The sequence below is a fragment of the Rhincodon typus genome, chromosome 2 (assembly GCF_021869965.1).
Source record: "Rhincodon typus isolate 14 chromosome 2, sRhiTyp1.1, whole genome shotgun sequence".
In the NCBI taxonomy this organism is placed as follows: domain Eukaryota; kingdom Metazoa; phylum Chordata; class Chondrichthyes; order Orectolobiformes; family Rhincodontidae; genus Rhincodon; species Rhincodon typus.
Genome location: NC_063333.1, coordinates 7,585,107 through 7,601,439, shown reverse-complemented (window position 1 = coordinate 7,601,439; position 16,333 = coordinate 7,585,107). Strand labels below are relative to the sequence as shown.

The 16,333-nt window shown below is 42.9% G+C and overlaps 1 protein-coding gene across 1 annotated transcript in view; it reads right to left on the bottom strand.

The window, feature by feature from the left end:
- The window catches only part of dlec1 (DLEC1 cilia and flagella associated protein), a 129,394-nt gene that overhangs the window by 39,182 nt on the left and 73,879 nt on the right, over positions 1–16,333 (bottom strand). The window contains exons 15-21 of the mRNA XM_048618205.1: positions 13,140–13,270; positions 9,027–9,185; positions 5,071–5,210; positions 3,770–3,923; positions 2,434–2,544; positions 1,070–1,197; positions 798–977 (exon numbers count right to left, since the gene is read on the bottom strand). Of these exons, the coding sequence (XP_048474162.1) occupies positions 798–977; positions 1,070–1,197; positions 2,434–2,544; positions 3,770–3,923; positions 5,071–5,210; positions 9,027–9,185; positions 13,140–13,270 (1,003 nt within the window). The remainder of the gene's footprint in view (positions 1–797; positions 978–1,069; positions 1,198–2,433; positions 2,545–3,769; positions 3,924–5,070; positions 5,211–9,026; positions 9,186–13,139; positions 13,271–16,333) is intronic.

The following is a 16,333-nucleotide window of genomic DNA, read 5'->3' as shown; positions in this document are numbered from 1 at the left end:
TCCTCACTTCTCAACCTCACCCTTATCTGAGGTGTGGAGACTCTTAGGTTAAGCTCAGCACCAGTCATCTCTCTCCAATGAGAAAGTAGCCCTGTGGTGCTCTGGACTGGGGTGACTTTATCTTAGAACACTGAAATAATGAAAATAGAAGGTGCACAAGATGCCACAAACACAGATATCTCAGAAGACTACAGGAGATTAAATGTAAGAGATTTAGCGTAGACAGCACAGAAGCTACTCTTTTTACAGAGAGGGCTGTAACACAAGCAGAAACCATGTTAATGTTATTTTGATGTTGCTGAATCAAGAGACATACTGTCAAAGCGTTTCATTGTTGGGGGTCAGCCATTCATGGTTCATTCCCCATGCCAATGCCTTGACCAGTCAGAGTTGACTTGCCTGGTTTAAAATTAAATAAAAACTTGGATGTTAGCATTTTCCTGGTGCATTCTCCATGGCTGTGCATCAGCCAATCAGAGTACATTTTCCTACCAATTAGCATCCTCTTTTCATGCAGTATAAATCGTTATTCCCTGTGAGATTTGATATTCTTGCCATTCTGTCCTGACGAATGCCAGATGACTAGTTTTGATAGTGTCTCTTTTTCAGCAATACTCTATAACGCCAAAATATTACTGCTTGTGTGGAGAATAAGGATGTGCCAGCTGGTCAGTCAAAATAGTTTTGTTGTGATTTATGAGTAATTCTATTTGATTATTTAGATATGCATAATTCTGGATGAACATTGTGGGAAAAACAAATACCTCAAACCCTGGTTTTGTGACAATATTACTTACTGATTACTTGACTGACTGACCGTCAGCTTGCTGACTGAGGGGGGCACTGGAGAGCAGCTGCTGAAGTACTCCACTTCCAGATTGAACTGTGCTGAAATGGCAGTGTTGTTAGTGATCAACAGCTGCCTCTTCATTGTGTCATGCACCATTATCTCACTGAAGTTCAGAAGTAGTGAGTTGCTGTGTAAAGAAGCCGTGAGCGATTAGGATTGCACTGTACACAATTATAACTGTTCAAACTGAGAACAGAAAAAAGCAGCGCTGAGGTTTACCTCTCGTTGTTGTCAGCAGGAAGGCTGTAAGTGACGTTCAAGCCTTTTGGTTTAGCCAATATTTCTAGCAGAAGAGGTTCTTTCATCTCCTCAACCATGCATGAGAGCATCAAACCACTCAGTTCATGCTGCAAGGAAGGATCACATTACTCAAAGACAGCATCATTGGTACTTGATTGCAACAAGCTGCAGACATAAACCAGAATATTCACAATTGCTTTGAAATCTAATGATACATCACTTTAAAACCTAACAAACAAGTTTCAGTCCATCGTGGATTTTTACAGCCTGAGGATTGCCAATCTTCCAGGATTGTCCTGGAGTCTTACCAGAAGGATGTGGAAGCTTTGGAGAGTGGGCAGAGAAGGTTCACCAGGATGTTGCCTGGTCTTGAGGGCACTGGCTATGAGAAAAGGTTCAAAAAGACTTCTGAGGAAGGGTCACTGGACCCGAAACGTTAACTCTGATTTTTTCTTCACAGATGCTGCCAGACCTGCTGAGCTTTTCCAGCAACTTCTGCTTTTGTTAAAAAGACTAGGATTGTTTTCACTGGAAAGACAGTGGCTGAGAGGAGACGTGATAGAGGTCTACAAAATTATGAGAGGCATTGATAGGGTGGATAATCAGAGGTAATTACAAGGGGACACAGGTTCAAGGTGAGAAGGCAAAAGTTTAAGGGAGATGTGCGAGGGAAGTTATTCACACAGAGAGTGGTAGGAGCCTGGAATGCACTGCCTGAGGAGATGGTGGAAGCAGGCACATTGGCGACATTTAAGAGGCATCTGGATAGTTACATGAATAAGGAGGGAATAGAGGGATATGGACCAAATAAGGGCAGAAGGTTTGTTTTTTAGTTTAGTCAGAACATTATGATAGGCACAGGCTTGGAGGGCCGAAGGGCCTGTACCTGTGCAATACTTCTCTATTGTTCTTTAATCTTCAGGAATTGACAATTAATCTCCGAGAGACACTGCAACACACCCTGGAGAAAAGTCATAGAGGATTTGAAGAATTCTTTCAACATTTGGTTATAAAAATGTTGGCACTGGGGGAAGAATGTGTGTGCAGCTGACACTCACGAATCATCCAATTGGCTAATGAAGAATCTGTTTACCAGTGGCTGTGGGAAGGCTTTGCACCGTGAGAATGGACATGTCAGCCAATCAGTGTGAGAAGAATGAGACACAGGGCAGTTAGAGGAAGGAGGTTGAGAGATGTCGCTCCAGGAAAACATCCTATTGAATGTGATTCATTGGGCAGCTTTCTCAAAGAAGCTGTAGAAACAGGACTGCAACATTATATTCCCCTCATAATAACACTTTAGCACTGCTGATGCTGACTTGATGATGTTCTAGAGCACTCACCATGCTATAAGCTGTTAATTCCACACATGCTGTGATTTCTTCATTTGGCCCCAGAGTATAACTTGCTGGAGTGACAGTGACTCTACATTGATGGGCTTCACTTTCATGCAGCTTATTAACAAAGATAGGCACACATGATCAAATAAATATCAAGGTGCAAACTTACATTCATATAATTGCAGAATTATAGATTTTTAATAATATCAAAAGCCCTTCAGTATAACAGGCCTGTACCGGTCATCAACCATCTGTCTATTCTAATTCCATTTTTCAGCACTTGGCTTGTTCTAACCAACCCATTCAGAGTTGTTATTACCCACTTCTAAAGGAGGTAGGACCTGAACCCAGGAATCCTGGGATGGGACACTATCACCAGGCTGCAAGACCTCCACTGCAGTCTTTTATACTTGATAGGGAGCTATGTTTGTGGTATAATGGGACAGAAGTCAGCTGACCCCCAGAGACCTGGTGCCACAACATTGTTAAAACTGAAGATGTCAGTAAATTCCAAAGATGTACGTGGCATTGTTACAACTGGCTAGTATAATGTATTCAGACGTACCCCTGTGAGACTGGCCAGTGATCATGCAATTAGCGCATGTTACCGCAGCTAAAAGCAAGGATGAGAATTTTGAAATCAAGATGTTGGGTTGGTGAATGGAACTGGATGAGAGTTAGGTTACAGGTATGATGGCTTTGGATGATCTTATGTTGTACAGAACTCTCTCTCTTCTGAAGAATGCACCTTTACAATTTGTCAATATTTACATTCAGGGTAAACTATCAATTGGTTTCCAGCTTTGAATAGAGATCGAGACTTTTCAGGTAGCACATCACAAATTCATGAGATAATTGTGGCCAAGGGAGGTGATTCGACACATTTTACCTTAGTTCACTCACCTAGAATGACTGCGGTATCAAAAAAATGGGCTACCAGCACCTTGCAATCACCTGGTCCAGAAACAATACCACAATGTAACAATCTACCTGGCCCTACTTATAGTCACAGAGCAGGAAAGGGGAAATAGCTTCTTGAGGTCAAAGATAAATAGGTATGATATGTTGGTTAAACTACACATCTTGAAAGGAAAATGTGGTGATAACATGCATGTTAACTGCAAATAGCCCTGATCAGGTTTGGGTATGAGCTGCTCGAGGAGATGTTTCAAACACATTACAGCACCTCCCACACACATGCAAGCAATAGATGAACCAAGACTGCGCAAAATATATTCTGCATAGTGGGTGTACCTACACCACACAGAAGGCAGGATTACATCACTGAACCAGTACTGCAATCGTTTGCCTATGTGCATGGGGATTTTCTCAGACTTACCTCTCCCCAGGTATATTTTGCTGGCAGTAGTGTCTGGTTGAAGAGTTTCACTGTCTCCTGTGCAGGGATCCCAATGTAGACATCTTTGAAAATGACAGCAGAGGACAGCAGGCACACCTGAACTACCTGGACTTCAGCCTTCACTGCAATGTAACTAGTATGGAGAACAGCAGTTATCAAACCTTTCATTCTGCTTTGTACGCACGTTCTAAGTGCTGTCTTTTAGGTAAGACAGTAAACCCATGCCCCTTCTGTCATCTCAGGTTGATGTAAAAGTTCTGAAAATGAACAAAGGAGGATTCCCTGGTATGCTCGCCAACAATTATCCCTCAGTCAACATTACTATTACAACAATTTCTCTGTTTTTATTAACGTCAAGTAACCTTGCCAAGTCTTTGGGTGGAATTTAATGCACTCCTGTGTGGTGAGTTTGATGGTAGGGAATTATGGAAGGTACAGTGTCTTAGTGGTTAGCGTTGCTGCTTTATAGCACCAGGGACTCAGATTTGATTCCACTTGGGTGATAGGGATAGGGTGAGGGCCTAGGTTTGGTGGGGGGTCGGGATTCTCTTTAGAGGGTTGGTGCAGACTTGATGGGTGGAATGTCCTCTTTCTGCACTGTAGGGATTCTAGGGTTATTTAATCAGACAGGACACAGCAGATGGGGAACCTACTGCCTTCCCACCTCCACTTGGATTACATCCAGGGACAGCCTTCTGTTGCCACTGCATTACAATAACATAATGACTGATTGAGGGGACTAGCACCAGGAAAGGGACAAATTCTCACTGAAAACCACACTATTCTTACTGTTGACCTCCCTAGCCCACAACCCCCTCTCATCACCAATCCTAGGATACAGCAACAATACGAGGTGGAACTTAATTGGGGTAACTTAAAAAAAACGACATGGACTTCTCTCACCTGCTCTTCAGCCTACATCAATTCCATCAATTTCCTCATAACTGGAGTTCCCACATATGTTTGTAAATCAGCAGAGATTTGTCAACAATACATTCTGTCCATTCATCAAGTCATTAATACAGATTGTAAAGAGTTAATGACTCAGATTTAATCCCTGTGGCATTCTACTAGCTACAGTTTGCTAACCTGAAAATGATCAACATATCTCAATTCTCTGCTTCTTGTTCATTAGCCAATCCATGCTAATAACCCCCCCAACACAAGAGCTCTCAACTTGAATGTAGTTCCTCTTTATCCATCCTGCTTGACACATCCTAAAAGGCTATGTTAGCACTGAATACAGGAAATTGTGGAGGAGGCTATTTAGCCCAGTTTACCTTGCACTTCCATTTTCCACTTTCAACTCGAGAACTGTTTTCAGGGTTTGACACTTTGTTGGCCTAAACAAGACAGTCACACTGTGCTCAGCCAGTGGTAGCAGTACACCACTGGATGGTTCAAAGGTAAACTGCGAGACCTGCGATGGGAAAATGGTTCATGTCACATGTCTCTAACATCTATACATTTAAAAAGGAAAACATTGTAAGACTACTGGAGAAATGCAGGAAGGTATGACTGATTCAATGGCTGTTTCAATGAGGTTCTACAGGCAAGATGTGTTGCAGAAAGATTCTCTGAATAGTTTTTTTTTAATTCATTCATGGGATGAGGGCGTCACCGGCTAGGCAGCACTTATTGCCCATCCCTAATTGCCCTGAAGGCAATTAAGAGTCAACCACATTGCTGTGGGTATGGAGTCACATGTAGGCCAGACCAGGTAAGGATGGCAGTTTCCTTCCCTAAAGGGCATTAGTGAGCCAGATGCGTTTTTCCCCACAATCAACAATGGATTCACAGTCATCATTAGACTCTTAATTCCAGATATTTATTGAATTCAAATTCCACCATCTGCCATGGTGGGATTCAAACCTGGGTCCCCAGAACATTATCTGGGTCTCTGGATTAATAGTCCAGTGATAATACCACGAGGCCATTGCCTCCCCATTGTTTTGTGCTTATTCCTTCCTCTAGTCCATTGAAGTACTGTGACTACAAGAGTATGTGAGTTGGGAATTCTGACGAAATTACCTCAGCTTCTAGCTCCCCAATTCCTGTCTGCCACTTTCTAGGAATGCATATGATGGAATACTTAACACTTGACTGGAAAGTGTCTCTCTAATAACAGTCAAGAAGCTAGATATCATCTAGAACAAAACAGGTTGCTTGATTGATACCCCATCACCTTAAGTAATCACAACCTCCACCGCTGATGCAGAGACTACAGGGTGTATCACCTAAAAGGTGCACTGCAGTAACTTGTCAAGCCTCCTTTTCCCTTTTCTTAACTCATGAGATCTGAACGTTGCTGGCTGGCTAGCATCTATTGCCTGCCCCTAGTTGCACTTGAAATGGTGGTGGTGAGCTGCTTTCTTGAACTGTTGCAATCAGTGTGCTGTAGGTAGACCCACAATGCCATAAGGGAGGGAATCCCAGGGTTTTACCTAGTGACACTGAAGGAACAGCAATATAGGATGGTGAGTGGCTTGGAGGGGAACTTGCAGATGATGATGTTCTCATGTAGCTGCTGCTCTTGTCCTTTGAGACAGAAGTGGCTATGGGTTTAGACCATAAGATACAAGAGCAGAATCAGGCCATTCGGCCTATCAAGTCTGTTCCACCATTCAATCATTGCTGATATGTTTCTCAACTCCATTCTTCTGCCTTCTCCCCCTATCCCTTGATCCCCTTACTAATCAAGAGCCTATCCATCCTTGTCTTAAATATACACAATGACTTGGCCTCCACAGCCTTCTGTGGCAATGAGTTCCACAGATTCACCCCCCTCTGGCTGAAGAAATTCCTCCTCATTTGCAAGATGGTGCCTGAGCATGGTGACTCTTTGTTCTGCTGGGGACAGTGCACATCGCCCTGCATCTATTTCAATCATCGTACTCTTTTAAATCTCAAACTTAAGTCTGTCAGAATTACTAATAGTATTCTCGTAAATCTACTTTCAGGTGCCCCGCTGTTATCGGATTTTTGAATGGAACCTCATATATTAAAGTTGATCTTTCTGTGCACCTTCTCTGTAGCTGTTACACTATATTCTGAATTCTGTTCTATTACTCTGATGTACTTATGCATGCTATGATTTGCCTGGATAGCACACAAAACAATACTTTTCACTGTATCTCAGTACATGTGTAAAATAACTGCACAGAGGCTGGTATCCCAACATCCAGTCTCCTTTTATTTACTATTGCACAGTACACTGGCTGTGGCCAGCCAGCTCAGAGTCAGTCCCTTGAACTGAGGAGATTCTGAAATATTTTATAAGTATTCAGAGTTCACATAAAGTTAGTGTCACAAATACAACACATAGCATCAGCCACTATACATCGAAACAAGTTACCAACAAGCAGAGCCATTTAACACAGAACATCCTATAGAAAGACATCTGAAAATAAACATACATTCACGTCCACATAAGGTTAGTGTCTCAAACACGACACATGGCAAAGTCACTATGCATTAAGGCAAGCTGCCGAAAAGCAGAGATGTTCACACAGAACATTGTATAGAAACACATCTCACTTCAAACAACAGTACAAAAACTTACAGATAAATACACATCTCCCAGGGCTACCGTTCGGCCTACACACGGGCTGGCTACTGGCGGGGCTACGCGAAGGCAAGATACATGCACAAAAGCACAGTCCAAATGCAAAGACACAGTATGCATACAAAGGCCCGGTCCAATATACATACAGGCTCAGTCTACTCACAAAGGCCCAGTCCACACACAAAAGTTCAGTCCAGGACCCATACACCGAAACAGTGGTACAAAGGCCTGTTACCAAGTCATCCTTTCATTTTATCAGTACACTGGCTATAGCTGGCCAGCTAGCATGGAGTCAGTTGCCTGAACTGAGGAGATTCTAAATCTGCTGGCTATATTGGTCAGCCAGGGCTTTCCTGACTGGCCAAGGTTAACAACTTTAATCAAGGATCTCATACTCAACAAGATCCAGCTAGTTCACTATAATGTGACAACAATAATATCAAATCAAATCATTTTAGTTCTAAAGGGTTGTCCTTTCACTCTGAGGGTGAGGAAGCTACACACTGCTTCTACTGAGAGTGGGAGGTGGAGGGAGTAGATGTTTGTAGATGTGGTGACAACGAAACCAAAAAACTGACAATCTCTACCATCTCGAAGGACAAGGACAGCAGATACACGGGTACACCGCCACCTGCAAGTTCTCCTCCAAGCACTCACCATTTTGACTTGGAAATGTATCACTGTTCCTTCAATGTCACTGGGGCAAAATCCTACAGCTGCCTCCCTAACAGCATTGTGGATGTGCGTGTGCATGGAGTGTGACTGTTCAAGAGGGCAGCTCAGCACCACGTTTTCCAGGGCAGTTAGAGATGGGCAATAAATGCTGACCAAGAGATTCATAGATTTTATGAATAAACAAAAGAAAAATGATCTCATTGACAGAAAAACTGCAAATTTGGTTTTACTGCAGTATTCCAGCAATGAGAAAAGGTGTCCTCCATTCGTACCTTTCAGACTTGTTCCAAAACTCTGTTGGATCATCCCTGATCAATGCATCAATATCAAGTAATTTTCTTTTCTCTATATGTCTGATCGCTTTACCTAACACAAATTCATCAACTTCAGTTCCTAAATTTTCAGTTAAACGTAACATCCTCAGCATTTTAGGGACGGGGACAGGGTTCCAGGTTTCTACCATACTTTGTGTATGCAACTGTTTCTTGATGTCACTGCTAAGGGGGCTGGATGAGCCTATTCAACACAGATCAGAAATGGAACTTGGAGCTGGGGTAGTAGGAACTGCAGATGCTGGAGAATCCAAGACAACAAGGTGCAGAGCTGGATGAACACAGCAGGCCCCATTTTTGATGAAGGGTCTAGGCCCAAAACGTCAGCCTTTCTGCTCCTATGATGCTGCTTGGCCTGCTGTGTTCATCCAGCTCTGCACCTTGTTGTGTCTGGAACTTGGAGCTTCCTGGATCATCTGGTACACCAGCATGGCAGTTATCCACACTACCACATATTGGGTTCAGTTGCATTCTGTTTAAAGGAAAAGGGATTACACACACTGGCACAATCTGTTTATAACACCTCCATGTCCATCTGACCCTGTAGATTTTGTGATGGCCTTCACACTGTCTTTGTTTAAATTTCAGCAAATTCTTTGTGATGAAAGGGAGAAGGAGATAAATCTCAGGGGTCAAGTGTATCACATTCCAAAGCCATACTTACCTCTTCATTCTGCTCCTTCAGGCATTCTGGACTCTCCTGCAGATGCCACAAAGCTGAAAGCTGGCATGTGCTCTTGATCTGGATGGTACTCATGGCACTAGTTCCCAGCCTCACGAGGCAGAAATCCAGAGATGGAAGGTCAATGCAAACCTGGGGACCCTGCAACAGCAACACAAGCATCACATGTTTATAAATAGCAGTGGAATACTGTAGTAAAAGTGGCAATAAGACGGCATCTAATGGCTCAGTCATATAATATATTATCGTCAGCCAGTCATTGCTTTAAGCTTATCTATCTCAAAAGAGCTAGGGATAATTTGCATGTTCTCCCCATGTCTGCATGGGTTCCTCCAAATGCTCTGGTTTCCTCCCATAGTCCAAAGATGTGCAGGCCAGGTGTACCAACCATGTTATGGGGACAGGGTAGGGTGCTGGATCTGGGTTGGTTGTTCTTCGAAGGGTTGGTCCAGACCCGATGGGCTGAATGGCTTCCTTCAGCACTGTAGGGATTCTATGATAGTGAGATCTCAGTGAATGGAAAAAGAAGGGCCTTGCAGTGGCTTTGACCGATCAGAAACAGTTTCGCTATTCTCAGAGTAATTAGGAATGGGCTATCTCAGTGATGCCCACATCCCAACTAGAGGTTGGTTAGCTCAGCTGGCTGGATGGCTGGTTTGCAATGCAGTTTGGTGCCAACAACATGGGTTCAATTCCAGCACCAGCTGAGGTTACCATGAAGGACTCTCCTTCTCAACCTCACCCCTTGCTTGAGGTGTGGTGACCTTCAGGTTAAGCCACCACCAGTTGTCGCTCCTTACTGAGTAAGCAACCCTAAGGTCTGACAGGGCTATGGTGACTTTACCTTTTACACCCCAATTGGGACTGGAGGAGGTTACAGGGATGGAGAGGGACCAGTGCATGGAAGGGGTTTGGATACAAGGATGAGTATTTTAAATTGAGATGTTTGGGAGCTGGCATCTAATGACAGCTGTTAGTATCCTCAGGTACCAAATCAATCTATGTTCAAATGCAACAAGATCTGGACAATATCCAGGCTTCAGCTGACAAATGACAAGTAATTTTTGTGCCATACAAATGCCAGGCTATGACCATCACCAGTAAGAGACAATCTAACTACCACCCCTTGACATTCAATGGTGTTACCATCACTGAATCCCCCACTAACAGCATCTTGGGGGTTATCATTGACCAGGAACTCAACTGGACGTGCCACATAAACACAGTAGATACAAGATTAGGTCAGAGGCAAAAAGCTGCAAATGGAGTATATTGTGGGAAAATGTGAAATTGTCCATTTCGACAGAAAGAATATAAAAGAAGCACATTATATAAATGAGAGATTGCAGAGCTTTGGGATATAAAAGATCTAGATTCATGAATTGTAAAAGCATGCATGCAAGTATGGCAAGTAATTAAGAAACTTAATAGAATGTTATCATTAATTGCAAGGAGAAATTAAGACAAAAGTAGGAAGGTTGAGCTGCAGTTATTTCAAGAGAATCAGGGCAGAGATGACTGTAGTGGCCATCACAAAAGAGAAGGTGCTGGGGGAGCTGAAAGGGCTGAAGGTGGATAAATCACCTGGACCAGACGGACTACACCCCAGAGTTCTGAAGGAGGTAGCTGACGAGATTGTGGAAGCATCGGTGGTGATCTTTCAGGAATCACTGGAGTCAGGGAGAGTACCAGAGGACTGTAAATTGGCTAATGTAATATGCCCATTTAAGAAGGGAGTGAGGCAGAAGACAGGAAATTACAGGCTGGTTAGCCTGACCTTGGTCGTTAGCAAGATTTTAGAGTTTATTCATAGAATCATAGAATCCCTATAGTGTGGAAACAGGCCATTCGGTCCAACAAGTCCACACCGCCCCTCTCCAAAGAGCATCCCACCCAGACCCATTCCCCTACCCCTGCATTTCCCATGTCTAACCCACCTAACCTAAACATCCCTGGGCACTATGGGCAATTTAGCACAGCCAACCCACCTACCCTGCACATCTTTGGACTGTGGGAGGAAGCCGGAGCACCCGGAGGAAGCCCACGCAGACACGGGGAGAATGTGCAAACTCCACACAGACAGTCACCTGAGGGTGGGATTGAACCTGGATCCCTGGCTCTGTGATGCAGCAGTGCTAACCACTGAGCCACTGTGCTGCCCCATTATTATTGAGGAAGAGATTGCGTACTACTTGGAAGTGCATGGTAAAATAGGGCTGAGTCAGCATGGTTTTGTCAAGGGGAGGTCATGGCTGACACATCTGTTAGAATTCTTTGAGGAGGTAACAGGCAAGTTAGACAAAGGAGAGCCAGTGCATGTAATCTATTTGGATTTCCAGAAGGCCTTAGACAAGGTGCCGCACAGGAGGCTGTTAAATAGGATAAGAGCCCATGGTGTTAGAGGGCAAGGTACTGGCAAGAATAGTGGATTGGCTGACTGGCAGAAGGCAGAAAGTGGGAATAAAAGGGTCTTTTCAGGATAGCAGCCAGCACTAGTACAGGAGTCACTGTTGGGACCACAACTATTCATGTTATACATTAACAATCTGGATGAAGGAACTGCAGCCATTGTTGATAAGTTTGCAGATGACATAAAGATATGTGGAGGGACAGGTAGCATTGAGAAAGTGGGGTGACTGCAGAAGGACTTGGAATGGCCAGGAGAATAGGCAAAGTGGCAGATGGAATACAATGTGGCGAAGTGTGAGGTCCATTTGGTAGGAAGAATAGAGGCATAGACTATTTTCTAAACAGGGCAAGGTTTCAGATACCTGAAATGCAAAGGGACTTAGGAGTCTTTGTTCTGGATTCTCTTAAGGTTAACATGCAGGTTCATTTGGCAGTCAGGAAGGAAAATGCAATGTTAGCATTCATTTCAAGAGGACTAGGATCCATGAGCAGACATGTTCTGCTGAGGCTATACAATGCTCTCATCTGATGTGTGTGGAATATTGTGAGCAGTTTGGGCCCTATATCCACGGAACGACATGCCGGCATTGGAGGGGGTCCACAGGAGGTTTACAAGATGATCCTGGGGATGAAGGGCTTGTCGTATGAGGAACAGTTGAAGACTCTGGGTCTGCACTCAATGGAGTTTAGAAGGATGAGGGCGTATCTGATTAAAACTGAATACTGAGAGATCTGGATATAGTAGACGTGAAGATGATGTTCCTACTAGTAGGAGAGACTAAGACCCGAAGGTACAGGATCAAAGCTAATGAACAACGCCTTAAAACTGAGATGAGGCAGAATTTCTTCAGCCAGAGGGTGGTGAATCATTAGAACTCATTGCCACAGAAGGCTGTGGAGGCCAATTCATTTAATATAAGACAGAAACAGATTGGTTCTTGGAGATCAAGGATTAAGGAGAGAAGGCAGGAGATTGGGGTTGAGAAACGTATCGGCCATGATTGAATGATGGGGCAGACTTAATGAGCCAAATGGCCTAATTCTGCTCCTATATCTTATGGTCTAATGATCTTCTCGGTGAGACCACTTGGCATATATTGGTTTCCTTATTTGTGGAAGGATGTAAATAAATTCAAGAATGTTTATCAGACTAGTACCTGAAATAGGAGGGTTGGCTTATGAGGAAAATCTGGACAGACTATACTTGTATCCACTGAAGTTTAGAAAAGAAAGAGTTGACTTGATTAAAATATATAAGATCGTGAGGGACAGAAAAAGAAATTGCTAGAAAAACTCAGCAGGTCTGGCAGCATCTATGGAGAGAAAGCAGAGTTAATGTTTTGGGTCCAGGACACTTCTTCAAAAAACATCCAGACTCTGCAGTTCTTTGGTTTTTTTTGTAAGATCCTGAGGGAGCTTGACAAGGTTGATGTGGACAGAATATCTCCTCTTGAGGGAGAATCTAGAACAAACAGTCAGAATTTAAAAATAAAGGGTCATCTGTTTAAGACAGAGATGAGGAGAACTGTTTTCTTTCAGAAGTTCCTCAAGAGGTTTCATTACATTAAAAGTGCTATACAGCTATCAGTTTTTGTTGTCATTATGCTATCCAGCAGACAGAATATTAACCTATAGGACATTTTGGAGAATTCATGCTTCTACTTTGTAATATTGTAGCTTACTGACCATAAAAGCTGCCTCTACGTAAAGAACCACTGGCTCTTCCTGATATCTGATGTGACACTGCAGACGGTATTTTATTTTCTCCATCTTGCCTCCAGTAAGCAACAGCTCCAGGTCACAGTAATCATTGGGCTCTATAAAGAGTGCAGATAGCTCTAGTCAGATATTTTATTTTAACAAAACTGGTAGCGTAGAGCTTGTTGATAATTAAATGGCCAAATCACCAAGATGTTAACAGAAATAACTTGCCCTTAAGCAGCATTTTTCTCAACCTTACAATGTCCCAAAGCACTTTTCAGCCAATGAAATACTTCTGAAGTGTAGCCACTGTTAAAATTGCCACAATCCCAGCTAATATCATCACTGGACAAGTGAGATCTCAGAGAAAAGTCTGGCTTGATAGGTCATATTTTACATATCTGGTTTTAACAAGGATCTCTCACAGACATATGAGGATAAAATGCTGCAGATTTGGTTTTAACAATAAAACAAGTTTATAATACAAAAGATATGAAAATAGAATCGATCAAACAATTTACATACAACGTACATTTTAAGATTTGAAAACATATGATAAAACTATAATCCTGTTAAATTTTAAAGGCATCCCTTTTCATATCAGAGAGAATTCCCTTCCGTATCATCCCTAAATGATTTAATTTCATGGATGCTTCAACTCTCAGACTTGAGAACCTGATAACTTCTTCATGGAGCCTTCAGACTACAACAATGCTTGAACTTTCTCAACTTCAAGTGGCCCCTTCACGATTTTAAGTAAACACTTCCAGTCTGGAGCCTTTATTGAATGCCTTGGACAGAGATAATTATTTTTAACTTATCTTGTCCTTTTCTCAGGAATAACTGTCTTACACATCCAACTGAACCAAGACTGCTGCACAACTGCCCAAACTGAAACAAGAACATCCTTTCCAAATTATGGACTCTAATAATAAGAAAACCCTTTTCTTTTAAACTGAAACGTTAATGCACATAGGTTTATGTTGTTCACTCAAAAAATGTTTGCAATGTAAACAAAAATCCATTACACTCCAGGATGGCTCTTTCGCACAGTTTTAAAAGAAATTGCTATTACTTCACAAATGATTAAAATGATTGAACCCCTTCGAACATACAGAAAACCCATATACTACTAGATCAAACTTTTTAAAAAATTCAAACTCAAAATAAATGATACTAAAATATACATAAATCACTCAGCTTATACCACATAATCGCACAACCATTGTGACAACAGTAATTTTCTGAAATATCTACCAAGAATAGTTGGGCATATTGCTTGCATGAAAAGCTAGAAAGTAGTTCTGAATAATGGTCTCTATGCTGGTCTATTGATTCATTCAAGAACACTAATGTTAGTAAACCTTTCCTCCCAGCTAACTCTCAGAATTCATCTCAAAGTGTCGATAGTACTTCTCAGGGACCTTGGGATCTTGAGGTAGTATCTATATGTAGTTCAGGTTTTGAAGCCATCTAAAAGGGTCAGAAGGATGACTGCCTTATACACAATATATGGCTCCTCAGCCTGACTGCTCCAGACCAGCCGCTTCCTCTGTTCTTCTCTCCTTACTCTTTTTTGTCTTCTTTCTTTTTCTTTCTCTTCATCTTCTTCCAGTTGGCGGCAGCAGAGAAGGTGAAATCATAGACGATGGTGGCCAGAGCAGGACTCGTGGCCTAGCCTGGCAGTGGAGCCAGGGACTCCTGGTCATGGTAGGCCCGGAGTGGGCACTCCGGGTTATCAGTGAGGCAGCGGTGGCAGCGGAGTCAGGAACTCCCAGTTGCAGGGCCAGAGTGGGTTTAGCACGGGGCCTGGCATTGGCAGTGGCGTCAGCAAGTTGGGCCCAGCAGCGAAGAGATGGCACCTGAAGAGTGGTGAGACTGATGGTGGTGGGTTCAGCGAAGGCAGTGGAGGAGGGGTGTCAGCACAGATGTCATTTGTCAGCTGGCTCAGAGCTCAGGACTCATGGTGGAGGCGTCAGAATGAAGATGAACACACTTTCAGTTATATCTTTTTATTCTTAAACTATTCAAAATGGCACCAAATTGTGGTGACAGTTGAAGACTTTCACTGTAATTTACTGCATTATTCACTGTAAAATACAAGTGACAATAAATCATTCAAATTCAAATTCATGAGGGCGTCTTGGAGTCAGCACGGATGGCACGGTTTTCAAAGATCTCAACCTTAGGTGTCTAAAGGCGGTTCTCATAAATTGGATGTGATGTCAGATCACTGCATCAATTTCAGCCTCAGATAAGAGGTGGCTCCCCAGTTAGGGGAAATGTTCCAAGTTTGGGAGGACCTCCATTGACCTTAATGGAGGAATGGACCAGAAGCTGCCCTGAAAGTCTTGAACAAAAACAAAGTTGCTGGAAAAGCTCAGTAGGTCAGGCAGCATCTGTGAAGGTAAAAGCAGAATTAACGTTTTGGGTCCGATGACCCTTCCTCAGAACTGTGGTTCCTCAAAACTGGCAGTTCTGAGGATTCACTTCAAATGAACAAAAGATCTAAGCTTCACCACTGAGCCAGCATTTATTGTCCAATCTCTAGCTGCCCTAGAGTCGCCTCCTTGAACAGCTGCAGTCTGTTTGATGTAGGTACATCCTAAGAACGGTTAAGGAGAGAGTTTTGGGATTTTGACCCAGCAACACTGCAGAAGCCGCAATATATTTTCAAGTGAAGACAGTGAGCGACTTTGAGGGAAACTTGCAAGTGGTGCCTTGTATCTGCTGATATAACAAGGTGTAGAGCTGGATGAACACAGCAGGCCAAGCAGCATCAGAGGAGCAGGAAGGCTGACGTTTCGGTTATCTTGTTATCTCAGATTCTCCAGCATCTGCAGTTCCTACTATCCTTGTATCTGCTGCCCTTGTCCTTCCAAATGGGAGTCATGTTGGGTTTGGAAGATGCTGTCTAAGCAGCCTTGGTGAATTTCTGCAGTGTACCTGCGCCAAGGTCAGAATTGATGTCATCCATTTCATATTAATAGATAAATTCTCTTCCTTAGTTTTGCCCTCCTTTCGCTTAAAATAAAGCACCCTCCTTTCACTTAAAATAGATGCACAGCAGTATTACAACTCCATAAAACAGTTATTGATTCAACACAAAATACATGAGAAAGGCTTCATGCTTAATCTCAAATCCATTCTGAATCAGCCAACATGACTATATTGATTCA